The sequence below is a fragment of the Acyrthosiphon pisum genome, chromosome X (genome assembly GCF_005508785.2).
Source record: "Acyrthosiphon pisum isolate AL4f chromosome X, pea_aphid_22Mar2018_4r6ur, whole genome shotgun sequence".
Lineage (NCBI taxonomy): Eukaryota > Metazoa > Arthropoda > Insecta > Hemiptera > Aphididae > Acyrthosiphon > Acyrthosiphon pisum.
In genome coordinates this window covers 59,732,949-59,748,206 of record NC_042493.1, presented here as the reverse complement: position 1 = coordinate 59,748,206, position 15,258 = coordinate 59,732,949, and the positions used below count along the sequence as shown (strand labels likewise).

Here is a 15,258-nt window from a genome sequence, read left to right as displayed (position 1 = left end):
TAGGTATATAGATATTATAGTAAATTAATAGTTACCAGTATAATAGTATAACGTGATGATAAAATAAAATTTAGGATTTTCGCACGTTGAATAAATTGAATAATAGTTTTTAATACTTTTAATTAATATTTTATGTACCCAAGTTATACCATTAATTTATAAATATAGTGTACCTGTATGGTTACTTGTAGGCTAACCAATAGAAGGTAGGTATAAATGTATAACAGTTAATTTTTATGATGACTAATGATTATATAAATGTGCATAGCTAGCTATATTAATATTGTTGGTATAAAACGGTTTTAGCTCAATAATTGTGTAATAGGTATAAATAGGTTTTAGTAAAAGTAAATAAATATCTTTTTAGATACCATTTCAAACTTTGTCATGCATTTGTCAACATGACTGGAATATTAAGAGGCTGTCAGCGACGTGTTGTTTTCTCTCTCTGGTTCACACGTGACACGTAACATAGACAAAATGCATTTACGCAAAATCATTTTTTCTATGTGTTTAAGTAATCTTATAGTAAAGTCACTCATGACAAAAAAGATAGAGAATAATACTTTTGAGGGAATGACATATCGATTTATCTAAATATTGTCTCAAAACAATTTAAACATCATTTAAATATACAACATTATTTTATTTATTTTGAAAGTCGAATACAAAGTCAAATAATAATAAAATATAAAATCGATATGTCATTCCCTCAAAAATATTATTTTCTATTTTTCTTGTAATAGGTGACTTTACTCTAAGATTACTTAAACGCATAGAAAAAATAATTTTGCGTAAATGCGTTTTGTCTATGTTGCGCGTGGGCCAGAGAGACAACGAATAGTGCGCTGACATCCTCTTAACTAAAACGTGTTTCTATAATTGTTTACCAACGATGATATTAGCTGAACCTAGTGTACCTAATATTTATATCATTACAATTTGTTTTTAATGTAAGTGCTATATTTGAACGAATATTACATTACAAATTGTCGATAAATTACTATATTATCTTAATTTATTTAAGCTCATTTTGTTGAAAAAATATGACAAATCAATCAAATATTTTTCAAACTATAGATATTTCTATAGTAATATGCACATATATATGCGTTTAATTCAACGTGTTTTAAATAACATTAATACTGTTTCATTATTACTCACAGTTTTTTGATTATCTACTACATCAGTTTTTAAATTATCTATTGAGAAATGTACTTCACTAATTGTTTCTTGTTCATTATCCCTTACTGTATGTGCTCTTAAGGTTCTACAGCATACTTTAAAATGACTTTCCATTTTAAGAGTTTATAGACATTTAAAGCCATACGACTTAGCCCCTTTCCTTAGCCTATGTCACTGAGCTCGTTGGAGGTAAGTATAACCACAATATGTACAATGTACATGTATATATATATTTATATTTTTTTTATATTTATATTTATATATATACATATATAACTACTATTTTATTTATATATTATTTACTGAATATCATTTACACACGGACTACATATTAAATTGCATTTATAAAGACCTCTAGTTGTTTAATTAAAGATGCTTTAGCTAGGGTTTAGTTAAAAAAAAAAAGTAAATAAAATAAGAATATTTTTATCTAAATAAATAAAACTTTTTTACAAAATATATACCGCGGAACTTTGATACCTCGAACAACGGTATCTAGATGTTTAAGTATAGGCACGCAATTTTTTTTCAGTCTTTATCACTCAGCATTGGATTTACGTGTTAATTTATTCCGGTATGATTAATATTTCTATATATGGTCATGTGGGAGTCATTATTCGGGAGGTATACCTATCACTTATTATGATTCACTAACTCATTAGATTAGGAATAAAGTATGAGAATTATATACATGAACTTCGAAGATACAACAGGCCCATGAACAGTCAACAATGCCTGTAGAATTTATTTTTTTATTTTTTTTTTAAAGTTGATATTTTAGGTAGGTTAAAGGTTTTCGCATGTACTACGTGGTAAGTAGGGGCAGTTTTCCCTAGGAATTTTATCTACAGTTTTCACTGTATAGTGTGTCTGGTAAATATGGTCATATAATAATAATATAATAGGGTATATAATAATATAGGGCATAAATAGTATCAAAATCGAATCCCTAATAGTTATTGATTCGGATTCAATTTCGATTAAACATTTTAGTATTCGATTTATAAATTATATGTTGTTAAAAATAGTTGTTAAGTAAGACTGAACGTTTCTCACTGTTTTATAAAACACAGAAAAAAAGTCCCATTTTAAAAATAGCTATAAATTTAATGATAAAGTGGCATGATTTGAGCCTATGAAGTATATTCATAAAAATGTGAATATTTCTTTACTATAATACATGGTTCCTCATAAGTTTTGTTAGTAAATAAAACCAATAACCAATAAAAACAAAATTAAGCTTAAAACCACAATATTTTTAAATGAGAGTCTGGCCAAGTCAAAATCACGAAAATTTGTAAATTATTTTGAGTTAAAAATTCATTAAAAATTGTATTATAACTAAAATTTGAAAATTTAATATAATATTGTCTATAAATATGTTCAGCTATATGACAAAACAAATTTAAACGGAAAGTCAAATTAATTTTTTTTATCAGCATTTAAAGCTTTCATTTTTCCCACGTACGATATTCACCCACAAACTAACAATTTTTCATCGAAAATTGTTCTTATTTTGTTGTAATTCAAAAACGAATAATACCGTATAGATTTTTCAAATTTTCACCAAATGTCTATTTTATCATTTCCCTTACATGATAAGATTTTTCAAATACTTTGATTCTTTTTGTGCTATTTAGAGACATTAATTGATGTTTTCAATTTGCTTAGTTTTTTTTTTTTTATAAATATTGATAAAATTTAATACAAGGTTCCTCATAAGATGTTATAATAGCATTAATTAAAAAATATTAAAGATACATAGGCACAGTTTTTTTTTTTTATTTATAAGCATTCAAAGTTTAAATTTTCATCAAAATTCATTAAAAATATTCAAATTATTTTGCAGTTAAAAATTTACACCTAAGGATTGAATACTTAAAACAAGGTTTCTCATAAGTAATCCACACTAGAACCAAAAAATATAAAAAATATACAAATACCTACACACAGTTTTTTTTGTATAGATACTTCAAGTTTAAATTAGGACGAAATATAACGTTTAAAAGAAGAAGAGGTAACAATTTTAGTTAATGTTAGTTTGTAATTTCAAAATTTTATTCATGGATACTTGAAACTTTTAAAGTATACTATTATTTATTATATATTATACAGACAGTGAATAATGACTAATAGTAATGACGTTTTCAAATGCAATTTTTATCAGAAAAAATTAATTCAACTTACGCTGTTTTACTTATGTAGGTAGTTATGTTTTATACATTACTAGCTGAACCCGTGCACTTCGTTGCCCATTAAGTGTACCAACTATATGTGACTCAAACTTTGTTCGATTCGTTATTTAATATTCGGTGTATGGTTTCAAAATTAATCTTAACTTTTCCGTTGCCCGAAATAAAAATTCTGATTAGCAGCAGTACATTATCAGGTAGGCAATCTACCTGCAGTAGATCGCGGACCCCGTACGTTAGTGTGATTTAACTCTAAAGTATCAAAGTTATACCAAGTTTGTCGTATTCTACCTATGGTGGATTGATATAATCAATTAATACAAAATCCTAACCGTACTAAAATCAGATGAATAAACGCAAACGCATACAAAAAAATTCATTCAAATCGGTCTAACCATTTAGGAGGAGTTCAGTCACAACACACGAACAGTAGAATTATTGCGCTTAGCAACACATTCTGCGATTAATTTTTATATTATATGAAATCAACAAACATGCCCGATTAACCAATTGCAACCAATATAATATGATGCACTGTTGCGCCACTGTTGTATTTTTGACATACAGATTTGAGATTTCCTATCTTTTCGGTGAATTTTCCTAAAATTTTATTTCGTAAAAACCTTTTCCTGGCAGTTACGAACATCTTAAAAAAAATTTGAGCCAAATCGGACCAGCCGTTCTCGATTGATGAATTGTTATACATTTTTGTCTCCATTTTTATATATATAGATTTTACTTAATAGTAAAATAAATTACATTAATAGCAATAATATCATAAATATACGCTCGGATTCTATTTTTGTTTACTTATAAATTACAATGATTAATTAATTAATAACATAATTGAATTAAAATTTCACTCAATCATATTGTATGCGCTTACATGTATGACCCCTCTAGAGCGGTTAATGGTTATCACTTGCCAACCATTTTTTAAGTAATCATATTCCCTTGCTTTTTATTATGTGTATTGTCACTGTGCAGTACGTGTTAACTATTATTACTTTGAAATATATTTATTAATGCTACAAATTAATGACATCCAATCTTTCAAACTAAAATTTATATTTTTATAATTTAGTGTTGGCATACCATGTTGAATGTATCTATAGTTAACTGTTAAGGAATAATAAACGAGCAAAGTGAATTTCAAATAATTTTAGTCAGCTATAATTTTCTGTTAGTATAAAAAAAAATCATGATGTTTAAAAAGTTTGTCCCCCCACCCTCACCTTAAAACATTACTGCTGATGATATTGTTTATAATAGGTGAATGTTGTTCATACGACAGTTGACAGCCGATAATATATTAGGTAATACAATCATTACATATAAACACTATTTTATATGTTTTGGTTTGACATTTGATTTTGAGTAAGTATTCATTTTATACGTACTTATTTTATCTTAAATATCTCAAAAATGTCGAATATAGCAATTAGCAATATATTTTTACTTTTTCACGAACGGCTAAAAATTAACCATCAAAGAATATTTAAATTGTACGACAGTGTTATGCTTATGTATCTATACTTGTGTTTATTAAGTAAGTAGTTTTGACCATTTGATGTGTGAAATGATAAATAATTTTATATGTAGCCATGTAGGTACCTACATGTGAACCAAGTAGCCATGTAGGTACCTCGTACCTCCTCGTATTAAATTATTATTTTTTATTCAACAATAGTATGTAGGTAAGCGATTTGAATCTTTACATATTCAGATTATATTATATAAGTAAATAGTAATTTAAATCCGAACGCAGAGATGTTATAAAAATTGTTATAATTTAATATTTGCAAATTTGTAATAATACGATTGTAATATTGCTTCCGCTAAAAAAACTGTACGCTGTATACTGCAATATAAATATCTAATATTCTAATCCATTGCCGTCGGGCCGACACGGTCACTCTCGGTATACCCGTCGGCCGCGATCAGTCTGTATATACCATATACCCATTATACCTATATATAATATCTAGTCTGGCTTTCACTCCAATTAGCTGTGCTCTTAATATTTCGATTTTTTTCGCGACTCGAGTTTATATTTACGATAATTTTGTATCGACGCGTCGCAATGTGAACTATTTATAACTATTATTATCTTGAAGATCGAGGAATTTTACATTTTCACACTGTACTTCTGCAGTGACAAGGTTAGGTACAAGGTTAGGTTAGTGACTGTAGTGGTAAGAGGTATTCATTCATAAATCTCGTATACAAAAATACAAAATATAGATGGCTGAACGACCAAAATTTATGCGTTCAATTTTCTCAAAAGCGTTTATAGTAAGTAATATTATGTTAGACATTCCTAAACCTAAGCACTATTATACGCAGACGGCTATACAACAGCACTGCAGAGTTAATCTACCCACAGCTCCTTCACTATAATACCATTGATTACACTAATGTTTATAATCAATGCTAATGCCTTTATAATGTTTTATTATTATTATTATTGTCATTCTTCGGCACAGACGTCTTTACTATTAATATTAATTTTATATTATATAGAAGTCTGTGTTCTTCGGTACCTACGCCCAGTTCGTCGTACCGATAAATGATAATCATGACGTAGCGTAGACGACCTTGAGAAAACACATTTTCCCGACCTGTATCTATGTGGCTAAATGGTTTTTGGAATGAGAAATGCGTGACGCGCTATACCTTACTTGAAACACTGTGCCGGCTAGACGCTAAATCGAAATAGGTATCGTAACGGCGTACATTGATATTGTGTACATTGTACATTTGTACATAATAATATATAATATCACAATAGCTGCAGTTGCGTACATGCTCTGTGGGAGGGGGAATAGTTTCGTTTCCTTCCCCTCCCCCTCATGACAGTTTTTTTCTGTAATATTATGTCGTAGTTGTAGGTGTACGGGATTTTGAATAGGTAAACGGCGCTCAAAATGTCACTTTTATCTCAATATATTGTATATTTTTTTATTACCACCATATTATTATTTTGATCTATGGTATTTAGTATTTACGTATATAATATCTATCGATTTGCGATACCTATCCGTTTAAAAATAAAATACAAAATCAAACGAGATCGAGATGACTAAAAATTGGGGGGGGAGGCCTTATTAATTCCGGGTGTGCCACACCACAACGAACCCGTGACCAAGAACTTTCGTTTATTTTTAACAAGTATATGCGATGGAGAGTAGTATCGTGTGACGTCCAAAAGTAGACGACATACTAAACTATAGGTAGGTCATAGGTATAGCATAAGTAGTGTTAACTTGAAACATTTTTCCCTCCTACATCGCCGACCGGTAGGGTTCCGAACTTTCGACGGAAAACCGTGGACGCGTGTACTTTGGCAACGTGTACCCACGTCGACGACGACAACATAGGTATTCGCATTCCCCGCTTTCGTTTTCCTTATAAATAATTGCTGGTCGCAGAGAACGCGCGTGGGCCGAACCGCCCGCACCGCGCCTCAACCAGATGGGGTGGCGGGTCGTGGGTGGACGACGCGGCTCGCGTCGGCAAGCAGCAGCAGCAGCATCTGGTGGGTGGTTTCCAACTTCCGAGCGCCGCCGCCGCGTCACACACCCGCGCTCGACGTCGGCTGATAGGATCCCCTTCCCTTTCCCGCTGCGCAAGGATCCACTGACGTTTTGCTTGCGTGGTGCGTGCCAGTGTGCGTGTGCGTGCGTGGCGTTATCACCGTTCGAGCTGTTATCACTTGTCGGGCTGGCGGCGAGTCCTACTCCGGTCGCGAGACGTCGTCCACATATGACTCATTAACTGCCTATAGGCTATAACACGAGCGTCTAACTACCGACGACACTGCGGCACAGTCGTCTGGTCCGTGCGGCGTCAACACGTAGCTCGTCGTCGCCGTCAGCAGCAGCAACCGATCCGTCGGCTGCCACGTTTCGACTGGGTAACGCGCGCGCACACGCGGACGGTCGGGCGCGGATCCGTTTCTCGTCCGGTCGTCGACTGTACCTGCAGGACGTCGAGTGATAAATAGGTACGTCTTACGTGTCTGTTTCTCGGACGGGCTCGCGAAGAACACCTCTCTCGGTAACCTACATACCCACTAGGAAGCCAGTGCCGTCGCCGCCGCAAACATGATCGGTAATTATTATTATTTCTAATTTATTGTCATTATTTTCGCGACGCGATTATAATATCGTCGTCCCGATATCGAATATTATGATATTAGGTAAGTCGTAAGTGTGCGTGGGTGTGTGTGTGTAGTCTGCGCGTATCCGATTTTTACGAAACTTGTGTGCACTTGAAAATTTGGAACACATAATTACAGGTACGGATAGGTAGCAGCAGGTGGTACGTCATACCTACCCAGTTTCGCTACAATATGGTGACACGGTTTTGCCGTTTGTATATATTTGATTTCTTCTGGTCGAGCTAGTTATGACCTATGAGTTTTTGGTTTTATCATTCGTCCAATGCTCTGTTCCATTGATTTCAAACTTTTCTCTGTTTTTAGAAAATTAATTTTTTTTGTTATGTACCTACAATAAGTACATTGTACAATACCTATAGCCAAATAAACCAAAATATACCCAAATAGCAATTTAAGTAGGTAGTTTGATTTTTGAATGAGAACTATATTTTACGAAAAACCTTTGATATACCTTCTTTTATATTCTGTATAGGTAGTACCTAGTTAAATTTAATTATTTTTTTAATCATACTACTATATATAGGTAATAATATGCACTTTTGACGTAAATTACTTGCATTATAATATATAGGCTATTATACTTCATCACAGTGTGCAAATGCTAGGAAATTCTAGTAAAACATGAAAATAAGTACATACCTACATTGTCAAAGTGCAATTTTTTTTTAAATGGGTTGATGGTTCTAAAAAAATAATTTATAATTTTTCGACCAATTTTTTTTAAATCTATTAAATACGTAATAATATGGTAGCCGGTAGGTATATTCTTTTATACCTATATTCAATACCATTTAGTAGATTCACCTACCTAGTGTGAAATATCATCTAAGTAATCTTTTTTCAGGTCAAGCTTATGTACCTACATAATTAAATTTTCCTCTGTTATTTTATTTTTCTAAATTTATCAAAAAGATTTGCCATTAGTGGACGGCTCCTATTTAATTCAATAATAATCACATAGGTACTCTGTTGAATATAATTTGGAGATCACTCAACATTTAGTTATTATTAGATACCTACCTAAGTAGGTAATTAATTTAAAATTTATAGGTACCTAGGTAAATAGTGTTACCTATATATTAATTAAATATTTATTTTATTAGACGATTGGTAGGTAACCTACACTAGAATATAGTACCAAACAAATATTACAAAGCGTGCATCATTAAATCACCTCAAGTTCTGTTATCTTTGTATCTCATGAATATAGGTCAATTATCACTCTTCTGTTTTTAGCTGAGTTTTAGAGATATTTGACAACGACAGGTGTGTGCGAATAATTCCCAAACATAATACTTATATTATTAAGGGCTTGGGGCTTTACATACAATTTTTTTTTTTTTTTATTGCAGTAACATCTTGTTAGGTACCTATTTGATTATACAGCATTACGTACCTATTACATTTTTAAATTTTTTTGGTGAATTACAATATTGAAAACGGATTTAAACGATATAAAATATTTACTTGGGATACTACCAACAACTTTTTCCGTTTATTTATCGAAAATCATAGAACGGTTTTAAAATGTTGATTAGTAACTTTGTTTAGAAGTTGTAAGCGAGATCAAAATGAGACAACATGATGAAACTTGTTTTCAAAATCCATATGGCATAACTAGATCGATCACCGATCAGTATTTAATAATTTAATAGGTATGTTGGAATGAAAATAGATCTTTTTAGCATGAAAAAAGTTTGTTTCGAATCCCTTCAAGTGTTATATTAAAATGTTCTACAATGTGTCAAACCCGGTGTCAAATGTCCTACTATTGGGTTGCAATTGACCGAATAATAACTTATAATAATGTGTAGACCATAAACCTAGCAAAAACTACAGGGCAAAAATATCAAAATTATATTGACGGTATACAATATTAATTATACGATCCATAAGTATTTAATTTTATTTATATTTGGTTTTATTCATATTATGTAGATATTGCATATTACTTATGTTATTCTCTAACATACTTACTTGTTTTTCAGGTTCAAAAATGTCAGCTTTATTTGTAGTTGTGTTGGCAATCAACACAGTATCAATTCAAGCATGGGATACTGATCAAATGGAGGTTTTCGATCTGGTTGAAGAAATGAATAATATAAATTTTTATCAGTTTCTAGAAGTACCTGAAGTGAGTATTATTTATACTTCTTTATAACTATTGTATGTACAATTAAATTATCTATGAAATTATCATAACACATTTTAACCTATTTATAATTTAAAATAAGGATGATTATTGTTATCGCTCTGTCTCCGGGTTGAAAATTTGCTATATCATGTTATTTTTATATACCGTTTACAAAACTTAGACAGTTTTATAAAGATTCTTAAATGTCACACATTTTATTTGTTTTGACGAAATATTTTTGTCTTACAAATTGAATTGCAGTATTAAATAATGTAGGAGATAAATCATTAATATTAATTTTTAACAATATTTTATAATATGCTAATAACATTTGTAAAATAGGTACCCACTCTAAATTATATATATACCGACAATATATAGACAAGTCGAATACATTGTCAACTAACATGATTAAAATATAATTTCAAAATTTGTCTGGTCGTGGAGTGAAACATTGTATATGGCTCAGTGGTAGGGCGATAATAAATATATTGTACCAAAATAAGTACTGATTGTTGTAAATTATTTAATGATCAAAGAATTTTAATTACTAATTTATTTTTATTAACTTACGTGTTTTATACAATTTTAAATAATACTACAAACTTGAAATATTTATAAATTTTTTACACTGTTTGTCAAATTATATACATATTTTTTCTTATATTTGCTATTATAGTTCAAATATGAAACACAATTGATGATTTGTAACAAATAAAATATAGATTCTAAACATTTAAATCATCTTTAAATTAATTTTTTACGTAACATGTTTCAAAAGTAGACATTACTATTAGTATCTTAAATAAACTTGTGCAATTTACTATACATATAATTCTAAGGTATCTAGTAAGGCTAATAAGTATATTTATATTTGATTTATATAATTTAATGTCATCAATTTTTTTAGGATGCTAATTCATCGGCAATACGACATGCATTTAGAAGAATGTCACTGATATTACATCCCGATAAGAATGACTCTCCAGATGCTGAAGCCAGATTCAGAGAATTAGCTTCAATCCATGATGTTTTACGAGATCCTGTAAAACGTGGTCATTATGACAAAGTTTTAAGTGAAGGGTTACCTGATTGGCATCATGCTGTTTATTACTACAGAAGAGTTAGAAGGATGGGATTCCTAGAAATGATTGTTATTCTCTTTTCTATAATAAGTGTTGGACAATATCTTGTAGCTTGGGGATCGTATATAGAAAATAAATTCACTGTGGTATGTAATAATGATTTAATATTCATTAATATCAGCTGACTAATTATTGTCTATTTTAATATTTTCTAGGAAGAGTTATTGAGTTCAAAAATAAAAAAAATTCGAAAACAAAAGAAATATCGAGGTGATTCAACATTACCACCGGAATTTGATGTGAACATTCCAAAACCTAGGTATGATAATTTGTTTTTTTTTTTTTTTTTAATGCTTACCTAAATTATTTTTTCAGTTTGAAAAATACACTTCCATGTCAATTACCTTATTGGATATGGGTATTCATCTTAAAATCACCTTCACTTACGACTTCAGCCATATCATTTTTGGTCACAAAGTTCAAAGAGAGAAAAAATAACCAAAAGTAAGTATCTGTTTAATTTGGCTTATTTACACACTATACTCTGTCCAATAAGAGAGCTCATCTATGCAGCAACAAAAACTTGTCCATTGCTGTATTTTTTCCACGCTTTACTAGCGTGAACATTGTTTGTTGAATGACACCGCTAATGGCGCAATGGTATTCACATAAGGATACCGCAGGGTGGGAGAATTTAGACCTCGAGATGGCGAAGCGCGCTCACTTGGATGTGCGAGCGAGTTGCACAGAGTATAGTGAGTTAATTGGACACTACAATCAGATCAGTACCAAGGTGAGGGCATGGCAAATGGGGAAAGAGCCCTAGGGCAGAAAAAGTTGTCACATTTTAAAGGGCAGAAAATGTTTAAATTTTAATGGGGGCGCCAATGAAAGTAATAACGGCACTGACTGCAATAAGCTATGAAGCATATTATATAGTGTTTCTTTTTAAGATAAAACATTTGAAGTAAATATTTAATTAAATATGTAAGTTCCTTCACAAAAATAATGTCTTTATAAATGTAAATAATTTTCCAATATATGACTTGGATTAAATCACTTGCTTCACTAGTGATAGCTGTTGTTTAACACAGTTTTAGCTGAATTTACATATTTAATTATTAACTTATTTACTCAAAAGTTATTCATAGGTGCTCAACAAATAAGTGGTATAAATAATAATTATATTAATTTAATTTTTCTCTATAATGTTATAATATATAACTCCAAGGTATTGTGGTTATTTATATAATTAATGTATTTTGTCATAGAACTACATCTTATGGGTGATAATTATTAATTTATAACAACTACAACAGTTTTCTGTAACACTGAATATCTACTTGGTAAATAAAAATAATTTGTATCATAGCACAAAAAAATAAAAAATTAATTTCAAAATGTAGATATACTCTGTTCCACGAAAGAAAATTCGAGTTCTGCACATGTAGAATGAGGTTTGTTGACTGACTAGGCTGTTGTACCCCCCCCCCCCCCCCTGATGTGGCCAAATGTTGCCGACAATGAAATGACCGACACAACATAACTGCATATGTAATAAGCTGCTGTCGACATTGAGCAGCACCTCTACAATATTATGTGTCACCTATCGAGAATTCAGCGGTGGATGTGCAGAGCTTACACATTCTTGTTATCACCTGCATATTCTCTTGTGGAACAGAGTATAGTTATTAAATTAGTAGTGATCTTCACATACATTACATTATTTTTACACAATACATAAAAAAAAAAACCAGCACTACTATTTTCAAGTCAACCATATTATATATCTAGCTTTAGTTTTTAAAGCAATAATGTTCTGATATTTTTATTTTTATAGCTAAAATAACAAAATCTTTATTTATTTTTAGTAAAGTGGAATTTGAAAAACCAGAACCAGTTATTCGAGAAAGAATAAGACGTCGTAAAACACCATATAAGATACCAGAAATCAATGATTATAAAAACACTAATGGAGATACCCGTGGAAAAGTTACTACTGAAAGTAGTGATACTCCAGCAGTTGCTGGTGGATTATGGACTGATGAAGATCTATACGAATTGTCTCAGATGGTAAATAAATTTCCCCCTGGTACGTCAGATAGGTGGCAAAAGGTTGGCAAAGCAATGCAACGCCCTGTCCCGGAAGTTGCATACATGGCCAATAAAATGAAACAAAATGGGTATAAGGTGCCAACTCCTGGAGAGACAATCGAGTCAGTTATCACCGAAGAACCAAAGAAGGTTAAAACAAGAGCGACAGAAAATATTGATTCCAGCGATAGCTCATGGACACAAATTCAACAGAAAACTTTTGAAAATGCTCTTATTAAGTTTCCTAAGGGATCCACTGAAAATCGTTGGGAAAAGATATCCAAATGTGTACCAAATAAAACTAAAGTAAGTATAAAAATGCAAAAAATAATTGTATTATTTATAAGTAATGTTCTCTGTGGTACTTCAACTATTAATGAATAATACATTTTTTGCATTAAACTGTAAGTTGTAATATATGTTGAATGTTTCTTAGGAAGAATGTATGGCAAGATACAAGGAATTAAATGAGCAAGTGAAAAAGAAAAAAGATTCAACTGATGGCGGTATAGAAAATGTTGAAAGCAACACTAATGAATTATAAATTATGAATTTCTGTATACCTTGCTTTTATGTCCCCTATTTCTTCTTAAGTCTGATTTGGTTGTGATTATTTAAGCTCATTTTATAACTGACATAACATCAGCGTGTGTTAATAGCCAATTGAAATGTAAATTCATGTACTAAATCAATATTAACCCTAAACGCTTCGAAAGACCTATTGTAAATCTTACAAATAACTATGGATCCCAATTAAGATATAATATATGATAATTTCCCTATTATGTTATAACTATTTTATTCATTAAATAAATTGTATGTTATTTACCTGTTTAAAATTAATATACCATGTATATAATGTGCTAAAACTGTTTAAATATTCTCTAAAAGTCTTCAATAATGACTTGGGTATTCTGTCATCTATTTTATTTGGCTTATTGTTATTTTAATTTTTCTTATGTTATCCTATTGAAGTTAATTCCTTGTATGTTATGACATTATTAATGAGTATACAATACAATTATATTAGTAAAAATATAACATATTTTTTTGATGTGTTACTCAAGTTCTATATTTTTTTTTTACTTAAAATTATAAAATGTATCATTTATAAGATACAGCATTTAAATAGTCTTGGTGGCAAACATTTTAAAATGTACTTTATATTTTAAATTCTAGATTTAATATTGTAATGTATTTTTACATCACTAGTTAAATAACTGTAGATCACATAAGGAACCTGTATGATCAGTGTTTTATGGCATAAAATATTATAACTAATATAACATTAGACCTATAATTTAATTCTGATTGATATAGCAATGTTACATTACAATAGTATAAAATAATAAAAATAAATAAAAAAACATTTTATTGCACAGAACATTTTTATATATCATAAAAATAATGTCATTTTTTATAATAATTAATAATGAAATATGATTTGTACAATTACAATAACAATTAATAATAGAATAAAACATATTTAAAAATATATAAATATTATTCCTCATACTAACTGGTAATGTTTACACGGTACGTGTAATTATGATAAATAATTACATGTGTCTTATCATTAATTATACATAGTGTGTATTATACACTATGTATAATCAATGGTCTTATATAAGGTTAATGGTGCTGTATTGTAGAGTAACAATGTATAAGATCTGATAAGGAATAAAAATGTATCTTTTTTAAATATGTTTCTATTATTTAATAGATTACCAGTAAATTTTATTTTTTAAATTATTGTTAAGACAGTTGATTAAAAATTAAATATAAACGGCAGAACCAAATGAAACTTATTATTATATATCATAATATTTCTTAATATTACGTTTAGAACATTTTATTAGTTTTAATGACTATTCATGTTTTTTTTATTTCATTTTTTTTAATAATATATACCTATCTTCAATAATTTAAAACATTTTTAAAATCTTTCCATCATATTAAGTCCTTTATTTGGATTGTCATTATTCAATATTGCTGTACAACATATAACTATTAATAAAAAATCAATAGTAGTACCGTTTTAAACTATAATTTGATAATAGTTTTCATATCTGTATTCATGGTTTAATGAACAAAATAAATAAATAAATAATCGTATTGTGATGACGTCTTAAAATTTTGATTGGGTTCCTTATAAATAAAAAAGTTTGATTATCTTGATGATAATTCAAGTATTATGTAAACTTGTTAAGTACCTTTTAAGTATGCAAATTTTATTTTTCTGGTTATTTTCACTACTTACATCATTTTTGAAATAGTAGATGAATAGTATGTAGTAGTATGAAAAAATTCATAGTTCTACACTAAATGTGTGTACTATGAACTATGTATGTATGACGTATGTATTACCTCCTAATTATGTATCTG

At 29.7% G+C, this 15,258-nt stretch overlaps 1 protein-coding gene across 2 annotated transcripts; it reads left to right on the top strand.

The window, feature by feature from the left end:
- Nucleotides 1–7,050: 7,050 nt before the first annotated feature.
- On the top strand, nucleotides 7,051–14,575 carry LOC100164306 (dnaJ homolog subfamily C member 1). Of its 2 annotated transcripts, none has more exons than XM_001943326.5 (7): nucleotides 7,051–7,490; nucleotides 9,549–9,694; nucleotides 10,605–10,925; nucleotides 10,995–11,098; nucleotides 11,155–11,283; nucleotides 12,651–13,179; nucleotides 13,310–14,575. In XM_001943326.5, exons 1-7 carry the CDS (start codon nucleotides 7,484–7,486, stop codon nucleotides 13,415–13,417), a joined length of 1,344 nt encoding a protein of 447 aa, XP_001943361.1. In that variant the 5' UTR covers nucleotides 7,051–7,483; the 3' UTR covers nucleotides 13,418–14,575. The 2 variants fall into 2 exon arrangements, with proteins under 2 accessions (XP_001943361.1, XP_016663664.1); XM_016808175.2 differs by having other exon boundaries at nucleotides 7,071–7,677.
- Nucleotides 14,576–15,258: the final 683 nt, after the last annotated feature.